This window comes from Anomaloglossus baeobatrachus, chromosome 4 (genome assembly GCF_048569485.1).
Source record: "Anomaloglossus baeobatrachus isolate aAnoBae1 chromosome 4, aAnoBae1.hap1, whole genome shotgun sequence".
NCBI lineage: Eukaryota > Metazoa > Chordata > Amphibia > Anura > Aromobatidae > Anomaloglossus > Anomaloglossus baeobatrachus.
In genome coordinates this window covers 692,309,179-692,334,159 of record NC_134356.1, presented here as the reverse complement: position 1 = coordinate 692,334,159, position 24,981 = coordinate 692,309,179, and the positions used below count along the sequence as shown (strand labels likewise).

The 24,981-nt window shown below is 42.4% G+C and overlaps 1 protein-coding gene across 1 annotated transcript in view; it reads left to right on the top strand.

The window, feature by feature from the left end:
* Positions 1–24,981, top strand: part of LOC142302168 (uncharacterized) — a 552,463-nt gene that overhangs the window by 454,273 nt on the left and 73,209 nt on the right. The window contains exons 17-19 of the mRNA XM_075343251.1: positions 4,043–4,089; positions 10,156–10,391; positions 19,960–20,228. Of these exons, the coding sequence (XP_075199366.1) occupies positions 4,043–4,089; positions 10,156–10,391; positions 19,960–20,228 (552 nt within the window). The remainder of the gene's footprint in view (positions 1–4,042; positions 4,090–10,155; positions 10,392–19,959; positions 20,229–24,981) is intronic.

The window sequence follows — 24,981 nt, the reverse complement described above, 5'->3', positions numbered from 1 at the left end:
CCCCAACTTGCAACCAAGCAAGAAAACATACAAAAAACACAAAAACCTGAGCTGACACAATGTTCAGTAAACATGCAACATTAAGCATGTGAATTGCAGCCTTAAGACTAGAAAAAACCAAGGAGAAAAATTATATGAAAAATACCCTGAATATAAATAAATAAATTGCAAGTGCTTAATAACAGGGTACTTAGTGTATACATTTTTGCAAAAAGGTAAAAAGCTGTCTCACCTCGTCACGGTGTACCCATCTGAGACAGTCCCTAACCTACTGAAGTTAAAAACATTATCAATACCTGACTTGTGTCATGTCAAAAACTCCAATATGGATGGTGGCAAGTGGTTAGCTGTGTCCCAGATAAAATACACAGCAAAGTGAGACGCAATCAGCTGTTCAGTCTCAGTACTAGGAGGGCTGCACCCCCAACTTGCAACCAAGCAAGAAAACATACAAAAAACACAAAAACCTGAGCTGACACAATGTTCAGTAAACATGCAACATTAAGCATGTGAATTGCAGCCTTAAGACTAGAAAAAACCAAGGAGAAAAATTATATGAAAAATACCCTGAATATAAATAAATAAATTGCAAGTGCTTAATAACAGGGTACTTAGTGTATACATTTTTGCAAAAAGGTAAAAAGCTGTCTCACCTCGTCACGGTGTACCCATCTGAGACAGTCCCTAACCTACTGAAGTTAAAAACATTATCAATACCTGACTTGTGTCATGTCAAAAACTCCAATATGGATGGTGGCAAGTGGTTAGCTGTGTCCCAGATAAAATACACAGCAAAGTGAGACGCAATCAGCTGTTCAGTCTCAGTACTAGGAGGGCTGCACCCCCAACTTGCAACCAAGCAAGAAAACATACAAAAAACACAAAAACCTGAGCTGACACAATGTTCAGTAAACATGCAACATTAAGCATGTGAATTGCAGCCTTAAGACTAGAAAAAACCAAGGAGAAAAATTATATGAAAAATACCCTGAATATAAATAAATAAATTGCAAGTGCTTAATAACAGGGTACTTAGTGTATACATTTTTGCAAAAAGGTAAAAAGCTGTCTCACCTCGTCACGGTGTACCCATCTGAGACAGTCCCTAACCTACTGAAGTTAAAAACATTATCAATACCTGACTTGTGTCATGTCAAAAACTCCAATATGGATGGTGGCAAGTGGTTAGCTGTGTCCCAGATAAAATACACAGCAAAGTGAGACGCAATCAGCTGTTCAGTCTCAGTACTAGGAGGGCTGCACCCCCAACTTGCAACCAAGCAAGAAAACATACAAAAAACACAAAAACCTGAGCTGACACAATGTTCAGTAAACATGCAACATTAAGCATGTGAATTGCAGCCTTAAGACTAGAAAAAACCACTGTGCTATACTGGCACTATCAGGCTGAGTCTATACATACAGTGCTATACTGGCACTATCAGGCTGAGTCTATACATATAGTGCTATTCTGACGCTATTAGGCTGATTCTATACATACAGTGCTATGCTGGCACTATTAGGCTGATTCTATACATACAGTGCTATACTGGCACTATTAGGCTGATTCTATACATACAGTGCTATACTGGCACTATCAGGCTGATTTTATACATACAGTGCTATACTGGCACTATCAGGCTGATTCTATACATACAGTGCTATACTGGCACTCACAGGCTGATTCTATACATACAGTGCTATACTGTAACTATCAGGCTGGTTCTATACATACAGTGCTATACTGGAATTTTCAGGCTGATTCTTTACATACAGTGCTATACTGGCACTATCAGGCTGATTCTATACATACAGTGCTATACCTGAGCTATCAGGCTGATTCTATACATACAGTGCTATACTGGCAATATCAGGCTGATTCTATACATACAGTGCTACACTGGCGCTATCAGACTGAGTCTATACATACAGTGCTATACTTGCACTATCAGGCTGAGTCTATACATACAGTTCTATACTGGCACCATCAGGCTGATTCTATACATGCAGTGCTATACTGGCACTATCAGGCTGATTCTATACATACAGTGCTATACTGGCACTATCAGGCTGAGTCTATACATACAGTGCTATACTGGCACTATCAGGCTGATTCTATACATACAGTGCTATACTGGCACTATCAGGTTGATTCTATACATACAGTGCTATATTGGCACTATCAGGCTGATTCTATACATACTGTGCTATACTGGCACTATCAGGCTGAGTCTATACATACAGTGCTATACTGGCACTATCAGGCTGATTCTATACATACACTGCTATACTGGTACTATCAGGCTGATTCTATACATACAGTGCTATACTGGCACTATCAGGCTGAGTATATACATACAGTGCTATACTGGCACTATCAGGCTGATTCTATACATACACTGCTATACTGGCACTATCAGGCTTATTCTATACATACAGTGCTATACTGGCACTATCAGGCTGATTATATGCATACAGTGCTATACTGGCACTATCAGGCTGAGTCTATACATACAGTGCTATACTGGCACTATCAGGCTGATTCTATACATACAGTGCTATACTGGCACTATCAGGCAGATTCTATACATACAGTGCTAAACTGGCGCTATCAGGCTGCTTCTATACATACAGTGCTATACTGGCACTATCAGGCTGATTCTATACATACACTGCTATACTGGCACTATCAGGCTGATTCTATACATACAGTGCTATACTGGCACTATCAGGCTTATTCTATACATACAGTGCTATACTGGCACTATCAGGCTGATTCTATACATACAGTGCTATACTGGCACTATCAGGCTGAGTCTATACATACAGTGCTATACTGGCACTATCAGGCTGATTCTATACATACAGTGCTATACTGGCACTATCAGGCTGATTCTATACATACACTGCTATACTGGCACTATCAGGCTTATTCTATACATACAGTGCTATACTGGCACTATCAGGCTTATTCTATACATACAGTGCTATACTGGCACTATCAGGCTGATTCTATACATACAGTGCTATACTGGCACTATCAGGCTGAGTCTATACATACAGTGCTATACTGGCACTATCAGGCTGATTCTATACATACAGTGCTATACTGGCACTATCAGGCTGATTCTATACATACACTGCTATACTGGCACTATCAGGCTTATTCTATACATACAGTGCTATACTGGCACTATCAGGCTTATTCTATACATACAGTGCTATACTGGCACTATCAGGCTGATTCTATACATACAGTGCTATACTGGCACTATCAGGCTGAGTCTATACATACAGTGCTATACTGGCACTATCAGGCTGATTCTATACATACAGTGCTATACTGGCACTATCAGGCTGATTCTATACATACAGTTCTATACTGGCACTATCAGGCTGATTCTATACATAACTTTAGTGGTCAGCTCGGATGTTTAGGTTTTGAAATCCAAGAAAGTAAAGTTGTTAAGATCGGCAGCTTCTTGAATGAGAGCAGCTGAGGAGCTGATAATATTCTTCCCCTATAAAGAATAGATAATTGACAACTGAATAGCTATTCAGCAAACATCCATCTTCCTTCAGTCCCATTTTCAGAAATGCTTGTTTCATCTTAACTCTTTGCCTTTTGTGCCCACTGTCAGGATCTTATTATCAGGAAAATAAAACAACTGGCCATGGGAAATTCAACAGAGCAGATCCTTTTCTTCCCACACATCATCTGCCGAGCATTTGGAGATCCAGTCAATATTGGCAGATCTGGCGATCTTTAGTCTCTTGTATATGGGAGAGATTGGGGGAGGGGTGATTCTGTGAATCTCTTACTTTAACCTGTTCTTGATCAGTCTGGATTTTTCACTTTAAGAAAACCAAGATGAAAGCTGTAGCTGCAGTGTAGGCGGAGATATGAAATGACTATGAGGTGCTTGGTAAGGGCATTTTAAATGTCTCCTTCACATGAATATTCATAGAATATTTCTACATAATATTATCCAGATAATATTTTTTACATACTTAATTGAATTGATTTTTTTCTCTGTGATAGGCTCAGGATTCAGCAGCTTTAGTCTGCCCTACTGGCAGCTTATACAGGTAAGCTCTCTACATTACTACAATCTAATTTTACAAATAAAGGAAAATATAAAAGGTCACATTTAATAAAGCAATACTTATTTGTTAGTGTAATTAAAGGAAACAGTGTGTTTTTTTTTAATCAACTCTTAAAATGTATATTCTTCTTATTGTATTTAAAGGGTTATTTTCAAGCTGCCTCTTGAGCAGTTCAGAGCTTTGCAGTCTCGCCTTACTGTCTGGTTTCTCCAGGGCGGCTGCTCTTACTTGAGTGACAGTTCCGGTTAGCAACGTTATTGAGCAACTAAACATTTACAGCATGTAACTGTATTTACATATAGACATTAGAGGGACTTTGTACAAGAATACGGCTCAGGAAAATAAGACATCTCATTTAAACAGCTGTGAAAACTGCAGTTGGATTACTTAGTACCTTTCCTGGAGATTCAACATGACAGAACCCTGATCTGAGACAGAGGGGAAGAGAGGTGTGCAGATAACTGCTTTATAGAAATCAATGGACTGAAGAGAACTAACTAGAGTGCTAGGAGTTAACTCCTCTCCTGGAATGTAAATGTTATGCACTCTCAGACAGACTCTGGGAAGACACTGGTGGCTGAGCTCCATTAAAATGAGCTGTACACTATGAAAGACAAAAGCTTTCATTGCAAAAGAGTGACAAACGATAGAAAGAACACACATCAATTGATACAATAACTTGCTTTTCAAGCTAACTAAATAAAGCAATTTATGAACTTGAGAATATCCTTTTAACAAAACACTAGTTTTCATATCACATGCTAAATTGTGCCACTTTCACATATACTACCTGATAATTATATTTAATATTCTTTAGAGATCACAACCACTTTTCTCATTGCTTCACATTTTAAAAGCAACTGGAAAAAAATCTCAAGTTTTACTATTACATATAGTGCAACAACTTGTGCTAAAACCTTGTGGAAAATGGAAAACTGTTTTTTTTTATTTGAATTGTAAAAGAAAGTCGATTCAAGCTATTTCTTCATACTTTTTTTTTCAAAACTTTCATTTTTTTTAAGCTTCTATAAAGACTTGAATTTTTTGATACTTCAATATTGTGTTATGCACTAAAATAATAAGCCTGTGGCTTCCATTGCAACTCATTGACATTTCAGTATTATGTCGCAGATGAGGGTTATAGAATTCCAAGAAACTTCCCCAACATGACCGCATCACATAAACTCCACTGTCTCCCTCTCTTCTATATTTTAGAGGGATATGAGTGGTAGAGGTTTAATTAATGTCTGGTTGCAAAATATATTTTGCAATATTTTAATGACTTTAATCTTTCTCATAAAGCTTATAAGTAGGAAGATGCATGATTCTTTCGGATAGCTGAAAGAAGGCTCTTGAAAAAAGGACAACAGAAAAATAAATGCAAAAATCTGAATATCACTCTCTCAGAAAGGAGATAAGAATTAGTAATTTGGGAGCTTAATCACTTGAATTGACACTTTTTTATTCCATTGAGCATACATTTCAAAATATAATACTCATATTTTAACCATTGATAATGTTAAACTTTTCATTTCCTTTAACCCCTTCAAGGGATATGATATACATTTAGATCATATGTTGTGTCCCTGGCTTTGTTGGAGTTTTGCAATCCGAGCCCACAATTTTTCCTGCAGATGATGGCTCAATTATGCAGCCATCATCTGCCTTTAAAGGCAACCTGTCACCAGATTTAGCCCCTATAAGCTGCTGCCACAACCAGTGAGCGCCTATATACGGCACTCTAAAATACTGTATTTAAGAGCCCAAACTTCACTGTAGAACATAAAAAAACACTTTTATTATACTCAGGGGACGGTCTGGTCCGATGGGTGCCGCTGCTCTCCAGTCCAGTATCTCCTCTTTGCTGCGATGACTGTTGTCCTTCTTCGCAGGCCCATGTGGATGACACATCCTACATCAATCACCCAGGCTGGCATTGGGGTTCTGTGCTGGCACATTTTGAGCTTCCCTGTTGAGGGCAGTTCAAAGTATTGTACTGCCCATGTGCAGATGACCTTTGACCTTTCCTCATGATTACACAATGCAGTACTTTGATCTGCACTCAGCATTGGGAGATCAAAGTGCACCTGGGCATGACCGCAATGCCGGCCTGTGTGGATGACGTATGACGTGTCATGCACACTGGGCTGGGTAGAAGAGGGAGGGAGATTTTTTCAGAAAAGAGGCTCCGGATAGCAGAGCAGGGACACGTATCAGACCAGACCATGCCCTAGGTGAGTATAATAAGTGTTTATTACATTCTACAGCGTGGCCTGGGCACTTACATAAAACATTCTGGAATGCCGTATATAAGAGCCCACTGGTGGTGGCCAAAGTTTATAGTCATCAAATCTGGTAACAGATTCCCTTTAACAGCCATAGGCAGAGTGGAAATCTTCCTTCAGATGTTAAATTGATAAATGCTGTTGAAAATCTCTGACAGTGGCATTTAATGCGCACTAATAATAAAACAGTTTTAGTAATAAAATACTAAAGCAGAGAGTTGCATTATTCCATGTGCCCATTGGCACACCCATGACCTAATTGCGGTTGTCGATGTGTTATCATATTAGCCATGGCTCTACTGAAGATAATCAGGCTTGTCATGACAGATCTCCTGCGAATGACAATGTTTATCTGGCATTTATAGGAGACAGTGATTTTTGTTATGCATTCCAGTGCTGATTCATTAAAATGTAAAGTACAAGGAATCGGTTCATGACCCCTAAGCGGTCTAATAAGTAAAAATGAAAGAAATCAATAAAAGTTTAAATCATCCCCCTTTTTCCCCATTAAAGATAAAGCAATTAAAAAATAAAAAAAACATATTTGGTATTGCTACTTTTGTAAGTGTCCAATCTATCAAAATATGAAATAAATTAATCCAATTGGTAACCAGCGTAATGAAAGAAAAAACAATAATAAAACATCAGAATTAAGCTTTTGTTGGCTGCCACAATATTGCACTAATATGCAATAAGAGGCAATCAAACATTGCATCTAAAAAGGAAAGATTGTATCAGTAAAACATTAGCTCAGGGTGATACAAAAAGCTTTGACATAGTCCTTTATCCTCAAAATTGAAAATGTATCTTGGAAAATTGCGACAAATGTAACACAAAAGTGTGAAACAACTGAAAATATGTCTTATATTCTAGGTTCTTCAAAGTAGCCACCTTTTCCTTTGATTAATGCTTTGCACACTCTTGGCATTCTCTTGATTAGCTTCAAGAGGTAGTCACCGGAAATGGTTTTCCAACAGCCTTGAAGGAGTTCCCACAGATGTTTAGCACTTGTTGGCCCTTTTGCCTTCACTCTGCGATCCAGCTCACCCCAAACCATCTCGATTGGGTTCAGGTCTGGTGACTGTGGAGTCCAGGTCATCTGGCGTGGCACCCCATCACTCACCTTCTTAGTCAAATATCCCTTACACAGCCTGGAGGTGTGTTTGGGGTTATTGTTCTGTTGAAAAATAAATGATGGTCCAACTAAATGCAAACCGGATGAAATAGCATGCCGATGCAAGATGCTGTGGTAATCGTGCTGTTTTAGTATGCCTTCAATTTTGAATAAATACCTAACAATGTCACCAGCAAAGAACCCCCACACCATCACACCTCCTCCTCCATGCTTCACGGTGGGAACCAGGCATGTAGAGTCCATCCATTCACCTTTTCTGCGTCGCACAAAGACACGGTGGTTGGGTCCAAAGATCTCAAATTTGCACTCATCAGACCAAAGCACAGACTTCCACTGGTCTAATGTCCAGTCCTTGTGTTCTTTAGCCCAAACAAGTCTCTTCTGTTTGTTGCCTGTCCTTAGCAGTGGTTTCCTAGCAGCTATTTTACCATGAAGGCCTGCTGCACAAAGTCTCCTCTTAACAGTTGTTCTAGAGATGTTTCTGCTGCTAGAATTCTGTGTGTCATTGACCTGGTCTCTAATCTGAGCTGCTGTTAACCTGCGGTTTCTGAAGCTGGTGACTCGGATAAATTTATCCTCCGCAGCAGAGGTGACTCTTGGTCTTCCTTTCCTGGGGCGGTCTTCATGTGAGCCAGTTTCTTTGTAGTGTTTGATGGTTTTTGCTACTGCACTTGGGGACACTTTCAAAGTTTTCCCAATTTTTCGGACTGACTGACCTTCATTTCTTAAAGTAATGATGGCCACTCGTTTTTCTTTACTTAGTTGCTTTTTTCTTGCGATAATACAAATTCTAACAGTCTATTCAGTAGGACTATCCGCTGTGTATCCACCAGACTTCTGCACAATGCAACTGATGGTCCCAACCCCATTTATAAGGCAAGAAATCCCACTCATTAAACCTGAAAGGGCACACCTGTGAAGTGAAGACCATTTCCGGTGACTATCTCTTGAAGCTCATCAAGAGAATGCCAAGAGTGTGCAAAGCAGTAATCAAAGCAAAAGGTGGCTACTCTGAAGAACCTAGAATATAAGACATATTTTCAGTTGTTTCACACTTTTTTGTTAAGTATTTCATTCCACATGTGTTAATTCATAGTTTTGATGCCTTCAATGTAAATCTACAATTTTCAGAGTCATGAAAATAAAGAAAATATAATATTACCAGTTATGTATATTAGATTTTATGACAGGGTGTTGATCCAGGGAACTAGTCTGATTGCCGTATGTGGAGTCAGGAAGGAATTTTTTTCCCCATTGGAGCTGTTTGACACATTGGGTTTTTTTTGCCTTCCTCTGGATCAACATGTTAGGCTACGGGTTGAACTAGATGGACTTAGAGTCTCCCTTCAACCTTTAAAAAACTATAAAACTAAACTATAAGAAAACTCTTTGAATGAGAATGTGTGTCCAAACTTTTGGTCACACATATATATATATATATATATATATAATCCTTGTAAAATGCACTTTTTTTTGCAATTTTAACACATTTGGAATTTTATTGCTGCTTTTCAGAGCATCAAATGATACAATGAAAGGTCTTAGTCAAGATTTCCTACAAAATTCTATACATCTGCACTTTAAAATGCTATCAGTCAATAAGGGAACACTGTATTGCATTACTGGTATAGGAATATTTGAAAAAGAGACACTTAGCCTATATATTGGCCAATGTATATGAGCCCGATCACCACAACAAGGTGATCTCTTATATATGAGGACCCTAACTTGAAATGCCGTTATCTGGATTAAAAACCTACTTATCTGGGCAGAAATAATTAATCCAGCTATAAAGGAGAATGAAGAAAAGTTCTACTTGTCCTTCAAAAAACAAGCCCTTATACTGCTATGCAGATGGAAAATCAAAAAGTTATAGCTCTTGAAACAAGGGGAGGAAAATAAGAAAATGGAAAATCATCTGGTCATGAAGTGGTTAAAACTGAACTTTCAAACATCTTGATACTAAAGCGGGCTTTACACGCTGCGACATTGCTAGTGATGTATCGAGAGATAGCACCCGCCCACATCGGTGGCGCATCATGGGGTGATCGCTGCTGTACAGAACAATATCACTATGGCAGCGTCACACGCAATTACCTCTTCACCGACTTCGCTGTGGCTGCCGAACAATCTCTCCTTCAAGGGGACTGTTCGTTCGGCATGACAGCGGCGGCTCAATAGAAGCAGAGGGGCGGAGATGAGCGGGCGGAATATCCCGCCCACCTGCTTCCTTCCTCATTGCAGCCGGCCGCAGGTACGGTGATGTTCCTCGTTCCTGCGGTGTCACACATAGCGATGTGTGCTGCCACAGTAACGACGAACAACTTGCGTCCTGCAACAGCAAAGATAATTGGGATTAGAACGATGTGTCAACGACCAACGATTAGGTTAGTAATTTTGATCGTTAACTGTCGTTCATGCATGTCACATGCATCGAAGTAGCTAACGAGGTCGGATGTGCGTCACGAATTCCGTGACCCCAACAACATCTCGTTAGCGATGTCGTTGTGAGTAAAGCTCGCTTAATTGTGCATACAACAATAATTTGCTGAATCTCAAAAATATATAAGATAATTTTGTGCATGCTGTGTACCAATAATAGATTACAATTTACCACTCATTCTTTAGGTTCTTCAGATTGAAGTTGAACTCTCCAGGCCTTTACCGTTGCGATAAGACTGGAATCAAATTCCGTGTAAAAAGTGCAGTCATTATTGAATATAAACTTGATTCTTGGATCGAACACCTAAACGATATTCAAAACAACATTTATGAGATTTTGGGGCCACTATTTAACATTAATGCAATTGGAGAACCTAACGCTGTTTCTGCTGTCTACCTACCCCATTACTTATGCTTGAAGGGTAAGTCATACAAAAAATAGGCACATGATGATTGAACTGTAAAGGATTCATTTTCTGTCTATTTTTAATGAAGAATGAGCAAACAAAGTTAAAGGGAACCTGTCAAGTACAATATGCGTGCTGACCTATTAGCAGACACATGTGTACCCTAATTACACCTCCCTACCCATCCCTGTGTTGGAAAATTGTGTAATTTGAAAGTAATAAAAAATGTTTTATTACTTCCATATTTCCTATGTAAATAGCAGGGCCCATCGCCCTATGGGCGTCACATCGCCCTGTGGGCATTTGTATATTTTCCATGGTATCATGCCCCTGTGGGCATGATACCATGGATTCCCATGAGCGATGTCCCCCGTCTGCTCCTTCAGATCCCGCGCATGTTTACACTTATCATCCCTGCAGCCTTTTCCGGGTTTTCACTCGCCGGCTTCAGACACGCTCTGTGCATGATCAGACTCTTCTGAACATACGCAGTGCACATCTGAAACTGACAACGAGCACCCGGAAAAGGCTACAGGAATGGTAAGTGCGAACGCACAGGATCTGAATGAGTTGATGGTGACCTCGCTCATGTGAATCCATGGTATTACACCTACAGGGGCGTGATACCACGGAAAGTATGCAAATGCCCACAGGGTGTGTTGTGAATACATTTGGACTGGATTCTAGTTTGGGGCTCCCCATTGTGGTCAGTGCTGGTAGTGGAGTTGGCTTGCTGAATAGAGACCAGACAGCTGAGGATGATTGACAATCAGGGGGTTCTGATTGGGCCTATATAACTGAGTAGTGTTCACTTGTTCCTTGCTGGTGCTTAATGTTGTCTCCTGTGTGATAAGGACATTCTGAAGTCAGCCCTTCCTTTTGTGTCTACCAGAACTCCTTTCAGATAAGTTTGGTCTTTTTACCCCTGCTTGTGGTTTCCACTATTTTGCTGTTTTTTTCTGTTTACGCACTAAAGCTTATTTCCTGATTTTGCCTGTGTGGAGTTCTATGTGGAGTATGATCATTCCCTGCTGGGAATATCTGTGTGCCTTGCTCCATATTCTGCTATGTATTTTGTTTTTTCATGCTTGGTACGATTTCAGTCCCTCATCTATATTAGTGTTTTGTATGGATCCCAGTAAACCAGAGTACTGATATAGTGGGGGCAGTATTTTTCCATATCGGGCATGTTGGTATGTTCCCTGGGGTTTTTGCATGGCTGCAGACAGTGATCTTTTCTGTTCGTTCTTTCCTATTTAGATAGTTTGGACCTCATCTTTGCTGAATCTGCTTTCTACCTGCGTATTGTGTTTTCCTATATCACCGTAATCCTTTTATGTGAGGGGCTATCTATATCTTTGGGGACTGCTCTGAGGCAGATTAGCCTTTCCTGCATTTTTCTTCAGGAATAATTAGTTCTCTGGCTGTGTTGAGGTGACCAGGTCCTCGTAGGCATGTCCCACAGCTACTTCTAGTTGTGTGTTATGGTCACGTCTCACTAAGCGACATCGCTAGCAACATCGCTGCTGAGTCACAATTTGTGATGTAACAGCGATCTTGCTAGCGATGTCGCTGTGTGTGACATCCAGCAACAACCTGGTCCTGCTGTGAGGTCGCCGGTTGCCGGTTAATGCTGAATGTCCTGGACTATTTTTTAGTTGTTGCTCTCCCGCTGTGAAGCACACATCGCTGTTTGTGACAGTGAGAGAGCAATGAACTGAATGTGCAGGGAGCTGGGAGCCAGCTTCTGACAGCCTGCGGTAAGCTGTAACCAAGGTAAATATTGGATAACCAAGCGAAGCGCTTTGCTTGGTTACCTGATATTTACCTTGGTTACTAGCGTCCGCCGCTCTCAGACTGCCAGCACCGGCTCCCTGCTCCCTGCACTCGTAGCCAGAGTACACATCGGGTAAATAAGCAAAGCGGTTTGCTTATTAACCCGATGTGTACTCTGGCTACGAGTGCAGGGAGCCAGCGCTAAGCGGTGTGTGCTGGTAACCAAGGTAAATATCGGGTAACTAAGTGCTTGGTTACCCAATATTTACCTTAGTTACCAAGCGCAGCATCATTTCCACGTGTCACTGGGGGCTGGGGGCTGGTCACTGGTCGCTGGTGAGATATGCCTGTTTGACAGCTCACCAGCGACCATGTAGCGATGCTCCAGCGATCCTGACCAGGTCAGATCGCTGGTGTGATCGCTGGAGCGTCGCTTAGAGTGACGGTACCTTTAGTGTTAGGTCTGCAGATCGCTGATATTCCAACAACTCTTGTAACATTCTGGGTTTCCTAGTTTTTTTTGTCCTTTTTCTGATCCTCCTCAGTCACTGAATCATAACAGTGATGTGACGCCCATAAGGCGACGGGCCCTGCTATTTACATAGGAAATATGGAAGTAATAAAACATTTTTAATTACTTTCATATTACACAATTTTACAACACAGGGATGGGTAGAGAGGTGTAATTAGGGCACACGTGTCTGCGGATAGGTCAGAATGCATATTGTATATGACAGGTTCCCTTTAATTATTAAGATTACACTATATAACTTTAGTATCATCTACAGATATTGAAATTCTACTCTGTATGTCTTCTTCAAGGTCAATAGTAAATAAACTAAACAGAAGATGGGCCCATTACTGATCCTTAAGTTACCCCACTATTTACTGTGATCCAATCTTCATAGAATTTGATTCAATTAGTTTGACAGGATGAGTCCCTCATAAATCCGTGCTAATGTTGGATTATCAGAATATTTTTATTAAGATACTCCAGAATAGCAGGTTTTAAAAATCTTTCAGATATATGAAATTTCTTGGCTAATTTTTGCCTCCTCTTTAAATTCTAGCACAACCCTTAGGGGTACTTTGCATGCTGTGACATCGCAAGCCGATGCTTGCGATGCCGAGCACGATAGTCCCCGCCCCCGTTGCTGCAGCGATGTCTTGTGATTGCTGCCGTAGCGAACATTATCGCTACAGCAGCTTCACAAGCATTTACCTGCCCTGTGACGTCGCTCTGCCCGGCAAACCGCCTCCTTCCTAAGGGGGCAGATCGTGCGGCTTCACAGCGACGTCACACGGCAGGCGGCCAATAGGAGCAGAGGGGCATAGATGAGCGGGACGTAAACATCCTGCCTACCTCCGTCCTTCCGCATTGCAGCTGGGAGGCAGGTAGATGTTCCTCGATCCTGCGGCTTCATACACAGCGATGTGTGCTGCCGCAGGAACGAGGAACTACATCGTACCTGTTGCTGCTGCTAAAGTATGGAAATGTCGGACCCTACACCAATCATACAATAACGACGCTTTCGCATTCATTAATCGTATGCAAAAGGATTTACACACTACGACATCGACAGCGACGCCGGATGTGCGTCACTTTCGATTTGACCCCACCGACATCGCACCCGCGATGTCATAGTGTGCAAAGCCCACCTTACTGTGTGCCAGAATAAACAATCTGTTATTTTGAAATCAAAATTTCAGAGTTATATTTCAAATATTTAGTAAACCACATGTTTTTCCTTTACACTTCACAAATGCCTGCTAATTTGTGTAGATATATCTCATAAAATCTCATTCGAAAACATTTGTTTGTGGGTGTACTCTAAAGAAATGAACTTTTCCACTTTTTTTTATTGTAGACCCACAATGCACTGTAAATTACACTGAATGGTATTTAAACAAAAAAGAATTAGAATCTAGAATTGCTGTATTTTTTGAGGGGGAGGAGGCTATTTTGTTTCCAAATAGTGTGCACCCTTAAAAAATTAAGACAATTCTTGCCACTGTCCAATTTGCTGATTCTAGAAATCCATGAAATCAAGGTTCATAGTATCTGGTTCAGAAACTACACAGTCTAGGTAGGACTGAAACTCTTTTCACGTGATACAACTCTGCTGATGTGCATTCATGTTTTCACTGGTAAATAAATCATCTGCTCCATCAAGTCATATATACTGGAGCTGCTTCTTCATTTTTTTTCTGAAATTGTTTGTTTTGGGGAGAAAATTGAACCTATGGATTAAAAAAAATTTGGGCTTGAAATTTTAATCCCTTCACCACCACCTGATAATTTTTCACTTTTTGATTTTTTTCTTCCCTTCTTCCAAGAACCATAACTTTTTTATTTTTTCATCAATATGAGGACTTGGTTTTTGAGGGATGAGTGATACTTTTGAAGTAAATCATTACGTTTACTATATATTATACTGAAAAATATATATAAAAAAAATCTAAATTCTAAGTGTGGCGAAATTGCAAATAAAGTGCAATTCCACAATTGTTTTGGGGTTTTCTATTTACCATGTCTAATATATAGTAAAGCTTACATGGCAATATGATTCCACAGGACAGTAGGAGTTTGGAGATACTAAACATGTATAATTATATTTTGTTTAATTGGTTAAAAAAAAATCTGAAATTTAAAAAAAAAAAAATTCACTTTTGTCACTGTTTTCCAAGACCCTTAATTTTTAAACTCTGGGGTTGTGTGAAGGCTTATTTTTTGCGACCTTAATTGATGTTTTTTACAATTACGTTTTTGTGTAGATGAAAAGTTTTGATCACCTCTTTTTTTTGCAATGTTGAAGTCCCCCCAAAAAAAAACGTGATTCTGGTGTTTTTAATTTATCAATCAAATTAATTTATTTTATATTTTGATACTCTGGATGTGGCAAATTGGAATATATGATTTTTTTAGTTTTAGTTGATTTTCACTGGCGCACAAAGGGGGCATGATTTGAAATTTTGCGTGTTTTTTTTTTATTTTTTATAACTTCCCCCCACTTTTTACTGAACTTACTAGTCCCCTTAGGACTTCCTATTGCTTATGCTGTACAGATCAGTGCATCAGCGTCAGCATTAGCTTCACCATCAGCATCAGCACTGCTCTGTAGAGAAGAAATACTGACATCCTATGAATATCTCTCACAGCCCACATTTACAGGAAGTTAGTTATGGCAAGGACAGGGGTAATCAGCTGACTTTTGCTGTTATGAAAACTCATCAGCGTCCTGCAATCAAATTACGGAGTCGTCGATGGGAGCAATTTTTAACGCACTCCTCGCTGGTGAGCATTAACCCCTTCATGACCATGGACGGAAAGATCCGTCCTTGTGCCCTGGGCCTTAACGACCAAGGACGGATCTTTCCGTCATGGCGGAATCGCGGCACCGGAGCCTCCGGTGACTGCAGTATGTTAACATAAACCGCAGATTCGGGGAGAAGGGGACCTGTTCCTGACCTCAGGAGGGGTGGTGCCTCCTCCCCGGACCTACGGAGGCTGTGATTGGCTGACGAACGCCGCTCAACCAATCACAGCCACTGTAATGTTCCAGCCATTTAAAATGACTGAAACATTGAAATCCAGCCCTGGCCAGTGCAGCTGTAGCACTGGCCATTGGCTGGAGCTGGGTGACCTCACTGGATCACCCTCCCCCAGCTCCAGAAGCTCTGATTGGAGAGATCGGCCTTGTGACCGATTTCTCCAATCACAGTGGACCTGTTGCCGGTGACCGCCCCCATCAGCTTCACTTTTCGTCCCTGCAGCACGCCAGCACACTGAGCACAGTGAGTGTACACAGTGCAATGGCAGGGCGACAAGCTCCGGTCCCATGCTGTTATGAGACCGGAGCATGAGACCCGGAAGTTGCAGCGCTGCCATTGCAGTATATGAAACCGGCGAAAAGCCTCCCGATCCGCCGCCGCTGCCCTCCGCGATCTGCCACCTATCTCCCCGATCTCCTGTCCGCACCCCCACCCCTCGTATCTGCTGCCCGCACCCTCACCCCCACACCTCCCGATCCGCTGCCGCCGCCGCCCTCCATCTGCCACAGTGCCACCGCTCCCCCCGATCTGCTGCCCAGCCCCTCACCCCTCGTGATCGGTGCCTGCCCCCTCACCTCCGTGATGTGCTGCGCGATCCCTGTCCTCCTCCATCTGTCATAGTGCCACCGCTCCCTCCGATCTGCTGCCCGGCCCCTCCCCCTCATGATCGGTGCCCGCCCCCTCCCCTCCGTGATGTGCTGCTCGCCCCCTTCCCTCCGTGATGTGCTGCACGCTCCCCCCACCTCTCACCCCCGTGGTCAGCTACCCGCCCCCTCCCCTGTCACCGCCGTAATGTGTGCTCCCACACCTGTCACCGCCGTCATGTGTGCTCCCACACCTGTCACCGCCGTGATGTGTGCGCCCACACCTGTCACCCCCGTGATGTGTGCTCCCTCCCCTGTCACCGCTGTGATGTGTGCTCCCACACCTGTCACCGCCGTGATCTGTGCTCCCTCACCTGTCACCGCCGTGATCTGTGCTCCCTCACCTGTCACCCCCGTGATGTGTGCTCCCTCACCTGTCACCCCCGTGATGTGTGCTCCCTCACCTGTCACCCCCGTGATGTGTGCTCCCTCACCTGTCACCCCCGTGATCTGTGCTCCCTCACCTGTCACCCCCGTGATCTGTGCTCCCTCACCTGTCACCCCAGTGATCTGTGCTCCCTCACCTGTCACCCCCGTGATCTGTGCTCTGCTCACCTGTCACCCCCGTGATCTGCGGTCCGCTCTCCCTCCACCTCTCACCCCCGTGATCTGCGCTCTGCTCACCTGTCTCCCCCGTGATCTGCACTCCCTCACCCCCGTGATCTGTGCTCTGCTCACCTGTCTCCCCCATGATCTGCGCTGCGTTCCCTCTTCCACCTCTCACCCTCCCCGATCTGCTGCCTCCTTCATCTCCTGTGATCCTGCTGCCTAGATCCATCCTGTAGGGTGACTATCCCCAATCTCACCTCCCACTCCCCTTCCCTGCCATCCCTCCTTCCCCCCATCCTCTGCCGCTCCTGCATCCACTGCGCCCTCTCCCATCCGCCCCCACCCTATCCAAGCCGCCGCCGTCTCACATTCACAGATGCTCCCTTTTGTATGCCACTGCCCCCCCATCTGCCGCCGCCCAATCTGCCGCCCCCCAATCTGCCGCTGTTCTGATCCATCCTGTAAGTATTGTTCGTGGCTCTTTTCTAACTATCCCCAATCGCATATCCCACTCCCTCTCCTCCCCCTTCCTCCCCCACCTGCCTGCTGCCAAGTGCTGATTAGCTACATGATTGGCTGATCAGGTACGTAATTGTTGCTCTAGTTTTTGCTTTTTTTTGTGCACCCCAAATAAAATAAACAAAACATGTACAATTAGGTACCTAATCAGCAATCGTCCTGCAGTCGTACTCGACTTTGGACAGGACTTCTTTTTTCCATCCCACCCAGTCCCCCCCCCTTTTTTGCAGAACATTTGTGCGTGCACCCTATTTTTTTTTCTATGCCATGGGGGTCTAGTTTCCAAAATGGGGTCACATGTGGGGGAGCTCCACTGTTTTGGCACCTCAGGGAGTCTCCAAACACAACATGGAATACGCTAATTATCCCAGACAATTTTGCGTTTGAAAAGTCAAATGACGCTCCTTGCATTCTGAGCCCTGCTGTGCACCCAAACATTTGATTTCCACCACATATGAGGTGTCTGTGTACTCAGGAGAAATTGCACAATACATTTTATGGTGCAATTTTTCCTGATACCCTTGTGAAAAAAAGCTACCTGGTTGAAGTAACAATTTTGTGGTAAAAAAAAAAAAAATTATTTTCACGGCTCAACTCTATTAACTTTTGTGAAGCCCCCAGAGGTTCAAAGTGCTCAAAAAACATCTAGATAAATTCCATGAGGGGTCTAGTTTCCAATATGGGGTCACATGTGGGGGAGCTCTACTGTTTCGGCACCTCAGGGGGTCTCCGAACACAACATGGAATACGCTAATTATCCCAGACAATTTTGCGTTTTAAACGTCAAATGACGCTCCTTGCATTCTGAGCCCTGCTGTGCGCCCAAACATTTCATTTCCACCACATATGAGATGTCTGTGTACTCAGGAGAAATTGCACAATACATTTTATGGTGCAATTTTTCCTGATACCCTTGTGAAAAAAAAACTACCTGGTTGAAGTAACAATTTTGTGGTAATTTTTTTTTTTTTATTTGCACGGCTCAACTCTATTTACCTTTGTGAAGCCCCCAGAGGTTCAAAGTGCTAAATAAACATCTAGATTAATTCCATGAGGGGTCTAGTTTCCAAAATGGGGTCACATGTGGGGGAGCTCCACTGTTTCGGCACCTCAGGGGCTCTCCAAACGCAACATGGTGCGGCTAACGATTCTAGCTAATTTTCTGTTCAAAAAGTCAAATGGCGCTCCTTCCCTCCCGAGTCCTCTCGTGCGCCCAAACAGTGTTTTTTCGCCACATATAAGGTATCTGCGTGCTCAGAAGAAATTGCCCAACAAATTTTGCAGGTTCATTTAATCCTGCTACCATTGTGAATATGCAATATTTGAGGCTAAATTAACATTTTTGTTGCAAAAAGTAAAATGTTCATTTTTTCCTTCCACATTGCTTTAGTTACTGTGAAGCACCTGAAGGGTTAATAACCTTCTTGAATGTGGTTTTGAGTAGCCTGAGGGGTGCCGTTTTTGGAATGGTGTCACTTTTGGGTGTTCTGTGTCATGTAGACCTTTCAAAATCGCTTCAAATGTGATGTGGTCCCTAAAAAATGTGGCTTTGTAAATTTTGTTGTAAAAATGAGAAATTGCTCATAAACTTTGAACCCCTATAACTTCCTTAAATTTTTTTTTTCCCCCCAAATTGTTGTGATGTAAAGTAGACATGTGGGAAATGTTATTTATTAATTATTTTGTGTCATATGTCTCGTTGGTTTTAGAGCATAAAAATTAAAAGTTTGAAAATTACAAAATTTTCAAAATTTTCACGAAATTTCCATTTTTTTCACAAAGAAACGCAAAAAATATCGGCCTAAATTTACCACTAACATGAAGCCCAATATGACACAAGAAAACAATCTCAGAATCACTGGGATCCGTTGAAGCGTTCCAGAGTTATAACCTCATAAAGTGACACTGGTCAAAATTGCAAAAAATGGCCTGGTCTTTAGGGTCAAAATAGGCTTGGGGCTGAAGGGGTTAAATACTGCTGTCATTGACAGATGGATTTAAATAGTTTACAGAAGTGGATGTATCTATGATCTCCCTGATACTGTTAGAGGTACATGGTGGTGGATCAGATCAGCAGACATGTGCAGACAAAGATGCGGGTTCAATATATAATGTACCAGTATGTCATAGTTTTTTCTGAAATGTTTGGTTTTTTTACCAGTCCAAACCCCTACAGAAAGCGCACAGTGGTCAGCTGATCATATATGCACTTGACAATAATTTGCTGGGACAAAGCCTAGAGCAAGAGCAGTCTGGAAATGAAGACAGCGTTGTCAATCAGTGAGGGAGGTGGAGTATGCACATTCAATGGTTGTAGCGCTGCACTGAGCCTTTTGGCCACAGCAGTGGTGCACCAAGCACTGTAATTATCATGTACAATTATACTTTAGTTTCTGTAAATCAAGGAAGAGATTAGAGCAGTAAAGGTACTATTTCCCTCTACAAGCTTACGTAATTTGTGAGTATACAGACTCCCTTTAAATTGTCACTAATAACCAATGATTGTCTCTTCCTGTAACAATTCATCTTTTTTTATCCTATAGATTTAGGTGAGGATGCAGCACTAGTTAAATGCGCTCATTTTAAAGATGGAAACTTGATGCTGGAGTCTCCGACACAGATTGACCCGTTTTATATCATGTTGGAAAATCCCACATTTTCTTTTCTGGGGGCTCTCAAGTTATTTGGAAATAAAAAAGTTGCGATTCATGGAATAGTCCTGATTTATGTCACCATATTGTGTAAAGATGATCCTTTGGAGGAATTCAGAATCCATCTTTATGTGCTGCCCCACACAATGAATGCAGAAGAGGTAAGTCACAACAAACAGATTTCATAAAAATGTAACAATTTAATAAAGGCACATACAGTATTTATGTCTCATGCTGCAGAGCTTCACAGCTCTACTGTATCTATTGGCAATCTGTACTGATGAAGATCTGATTTGGACCAAAACATATGAAATTTTTGATTGTAAACACCAGAATAAAAGTCACATATTTCAAACTATTGAGTGCTATGTTTAATTTAATTTATGTTCTGGGATTGGATCTGACTTATGCACCACCACTATAGAAGTACCATGGTTACTTTACAATTAATCATTTTAATTAGTGGGAAGAGGAGACTGTGGAGAAAGAGTGCAATAGGGTCTTATCTGGTATAACAGTAGATAATATAAGTGGATGCACTTACCTATAGGGGTTGTGAAAGTAACAACTCCTATATAAACGTGGTAGTAGGGTGTATAGCCGCAGCCCCGCAGGATAGGAATCAAAGTAGATGTAGAAAGACGGGTCTCATGCCGCGCTTATCAACATTCAAGAAGCAGATGTTTTTAATCCATTTCCTTTATTCCAAAAGCATAATACAGGTCTATGCGTTTCAAGGGGCTCAGTCCCCTTCCTCAGGACAATTTTGAAATGACAGGATAATGAAACCTTTCAGTTTCATGGAGTTCCCAGCTTGTGGGATACCTGGAGGTTGTGAATGCTGGTATTAGATCCCAGTCTCCAGATGTCTCAGCAGCTGGGAACTCAAGGAATGTTAAAAGCTCTCTTAAATACTCTCTCAAAGTTACTGGGTTGACAGCTGCTTGAAGATCTGGTGCCTGTGTGCTCTTGTAACTAAAGATGAGCCACTACCCTAGTGTTCGAGTTCGATTCAGTTCATCAAACTTGGGTGTGTTCATCAAACGCTCATCGAATACTTTCGAACAACTTCGAACACCATTGAAAACAATGGCAGGCAAACATAAACACATACAAACATGCACAAACACGAACATACTCACACATATTATGCTCACTTTACCTTCCGTTCCATCGCCAGCCTCCTGGGACTTGTAGTTCGCCAGTACAAGGTGTGCGTCTGACAGAGGAAGTTCCTCCCTTGTCGCGATGGTTACCCGATACACATCCTGTAGCGGCGAACTACGTGTATCATGGAACCATCACGACGAGGGAGGAACTTCCTCTGTCAGACGCTACTCAAAGGCAGCGTGCTTGCCAGTCAGAGATAAGAGGCTCCTGCCTTTGACTTCAGCGCTCTGGCAGCGGAAGTTCCGGCATCGGTCGCGAAGGTTACCCGATACACATCTTGTACCAGCGAACTGCAAGTCCCATGAGGCCGGCAATGGAACGACAGGTAAAGGTGAGAATAATATGTGTGTGTATGTTTGTGTGTATTTGTGTGTTTGTGTGTGTTTGTGCATGTGTGGAATGGCACAATAGGGGACCAGGATGGGACATTTAACAAGCTGTGGAATGAATTGTCTGCATTGCAATGATTTCCTATGGGAAATTTTGCTTTGCTGAATGAGCAACTTGGTTAACAAGCACAGTCCCAGAATGGATTGTTCTCATTAACCAAGGTTCCACTGTATTAACATTGAATGACAGTATTACTGTGAAAAGCCAGTTACGCTTTTGGGAATCGAACCGTTATCAAACATAACCTAGAACTGTCGAACTTGAAGCTAATTGTTTGTATTCGTCGAATGACTCGAACATCGCCTAAAACAGATCGAATTTGAGATTGGCGAACACATCGATCTGAACACCGCTCATCTCTACTGGTAACCTAACCCATTATTGAATTGCAGGACATGGTTACATGGCATTCTGGCAGCGGGTTCCACTTTTACTGAGAGCAAAGGGGAAACACGAGTATGACTTCTGGTGATCTTACTGATGTCACCTCTAGGTCCCTCCACTGAAATCAGTGATTCCCAGAGCCTGCAGTATCATTTTATTGGTCACTGCAGACTTGTATGTAGCAGAACTGGGATCATAGTGAGGATTACATCGGTCCTGAGAGAGTGTTTTGGAGTTAATAAATTGGTAAAGTAGGGTGTGTTTGTATTTATATTGAAAATAAAGGATTTTTTGTCTTTGTAGTTTTTTTTCTTTTGAATTACAGGGTTAGCAATGGGAGTCTAATGAACCCCTCCCCATCACTAATCCATTGCTTGATGAGCGCTGTGATTTTTTTGACAAATTACAGCTGTCATTAATAGAGAATAGAGTTAGGCGAAGTTCGAAGTTCGCCAATTTCATGTTCGAGTGATTTTGGGGGGAGGTGTTCGTGAGGTTCGTCGAACTCGAGCTTTTTGCCAAAAGATCGTCAGTTCGAGAACGGTTCGAGAATGGTTCGAGCACCAAAAACGTGGCTTTTCACAGTAAGGCTATGTGCACATGTTGCTATCTGCATGCGTCCTGCGTCCCCAGCACAATCCCACTCCCTTTCCTACTCACCGATCACGGGCGCCTCGCTGCACATCTGTCACAAATCTGCGGCATCTTTTCCTCTTTATAAAATGGCTGCCGCTTCATTAGTAAATCAGTTATTCTGTGTTATCCCCGTCCACCAGCGCCCATGATTGGTTGCAGTCAGACACATCCCCAAGCTGAGTGACAGCTGTCTCACTGCAACCAATCACAGCCGCCGGCGGGAGGGCCTATATCGTGCAGTAAAATAAATAAATAAATAATAAAAAAAAAAATGTGGTTCCCCCATATTTGATACCAGCCAGAAAAAAGCCATACGGCTGAAGGCTGGTATTGTCAGGATGGAGAGCATCATATTATCGGGAGCCCCCCACCCTAACAATATCACTCAGCAGCAGCCTGGAATTGCCGCATCCATTAGATGTGACAGTCCCGGGACTCTACCCGGCTTGTCCCGAATTGCCCTGGTGTGGTGGAAATCGAGGTAATGATGGGGTTAATTATGACAGGCGTATCCTCGAGACACCTTCCATGATTAAACTGAAATTAAAGTTAAGAAACACACCCAGCGAAAAGTCCTTTATTTGGAATAAAAGACAAAAAAACATCCTCTTTAACCATTTTATTAAAATCCCCAAATACCCCTCCAGGTCCGAAGTAATCCACACGACACTGTCAGCTCTGCTCCCTGAAGATGCAGCACCGTAGAACACGATCACGCTGTATCAGCTCCACGTAGAAATGAAGTGAATCATTCAGCAGACACTTCAGTCTGCAATGCAGACTTCAAGATTACCACATCTGCCTATCTTTATCAATGGAGGAAGTAGCTCAATGGATACAGTGCTCGCCTAAGAATCATTAGTTCATGAGTTCTAGTCCCGGCCGTCCCGGTAAAGATTTTTTTTTTTATTTTATTTTTTTATTTTTAATTTTAAATTATAATTATTATTTATTTATAATTAGAATTTAATTTAATTATGCACTAAGGGGAGCAGCCGAACACCAACTGTGAGCCGCCGGACACACCTATAAAATCGGAGCAGTTCACGGAATGAGGCTGCATTGCTCTCTCCTCTCTTTTCTCTCTCTTCTCTCTCTTCTCTCTCTCTCGTTCTCTCTCTCTCCCTCTCTCTCTATTTTTCTCTTTCTCTGTTTCTCTCTCTCTTTTTCTCTTTCTCTCTCTCTCTCTCCCCCTCTAATTCTCCTCTCTCTCCCCTCTCTCTTTTTATCTCTCTTTTTCTCAGTCTCTCTTTTTCTCTCCCCCCCTCTCTCTCTTTCTCTCTCTCTTTTTCTCAGTCTCTCTTTTTCTCTTTTTCCCTCTCCCTCTCCTTTCTCCTCTCTCTCCTCTCTTTCTCTATCTCCCTCTATCTCTCCCTCTCTCTCCATCTCCTCTCTTTCTTTTTCTCTCTCTCTTTTTCTGTTTTTTTTTCTCTCTACTCTCACTTCTTTCCTCTCCTCTCTCTCTTCTCTCTCTTCTCTCTCTCTTTTTTTTCTCTTCTCACTCTCTTTTCTCTCTCCCCTCTCTCTTTTCTCTCTCTCTCTTCTCTCCTCTTCTCTCTCTCTTCTCTCTCTCTTCTCTTCTCTCTCCTCTCTCTCTCCCTCTCTCTTCTCTCTTGAGACACTCTCTCTTGACACTATAAGTCGAGCGGTGAGGCCGGCTTCTAACTGCCCAGCCTGCTAAACTATCAGCTGATGCTGTCAGTCAGGAGTCTGCACAGAAGTGTGTAGTTTGTTTTGTTTTTTTTTGCACTGATGCATCAGCTGATTGTATAAAAGCCATTTATACAATCAGCTGCTGTGTCATGTGATTCAGGCCCTTGAACCTGACACATCATCTGATCGCTTTGCCTTCCAGCAAACCAATCAGATGATATTTGATCTGGATTGGACGGCGTGGGACCCTTGAACCAGGATTACTGCGGAGGGGGGTTCTTTATTTCAATAAAGATGGAGTCACTAATTGTGTTGTGTTGTATTTCTAATAAAAATATTTTTCTGTGTTATTTTTTTTTATCTGTACTAGAAATTCATGGTGGCCATGTCTAATATTGGCGTGACACCATGAATTTCGGGCTTAGGGCCAGTTGATAATATACAGCTAGCCCTAACCTCATTATTACCCAACGAGCCACCCGTCACCAGGGCAGCTGGAAGAGTTGGATACAGTGCCAGAAGATGGCGCTTCTGTGAAAGCACCATTTTCTGGGGCTGCTGTGGACTGCAATTCGCAGCAGGGGTGCCCAGAGAGCTTGGGCACCCTGAGCTGCGGATTCAATCCCCAGCTACCTAGTTGTACCTGGCTTGACACAAAAATGGGGCGAAGCCCACTTCATT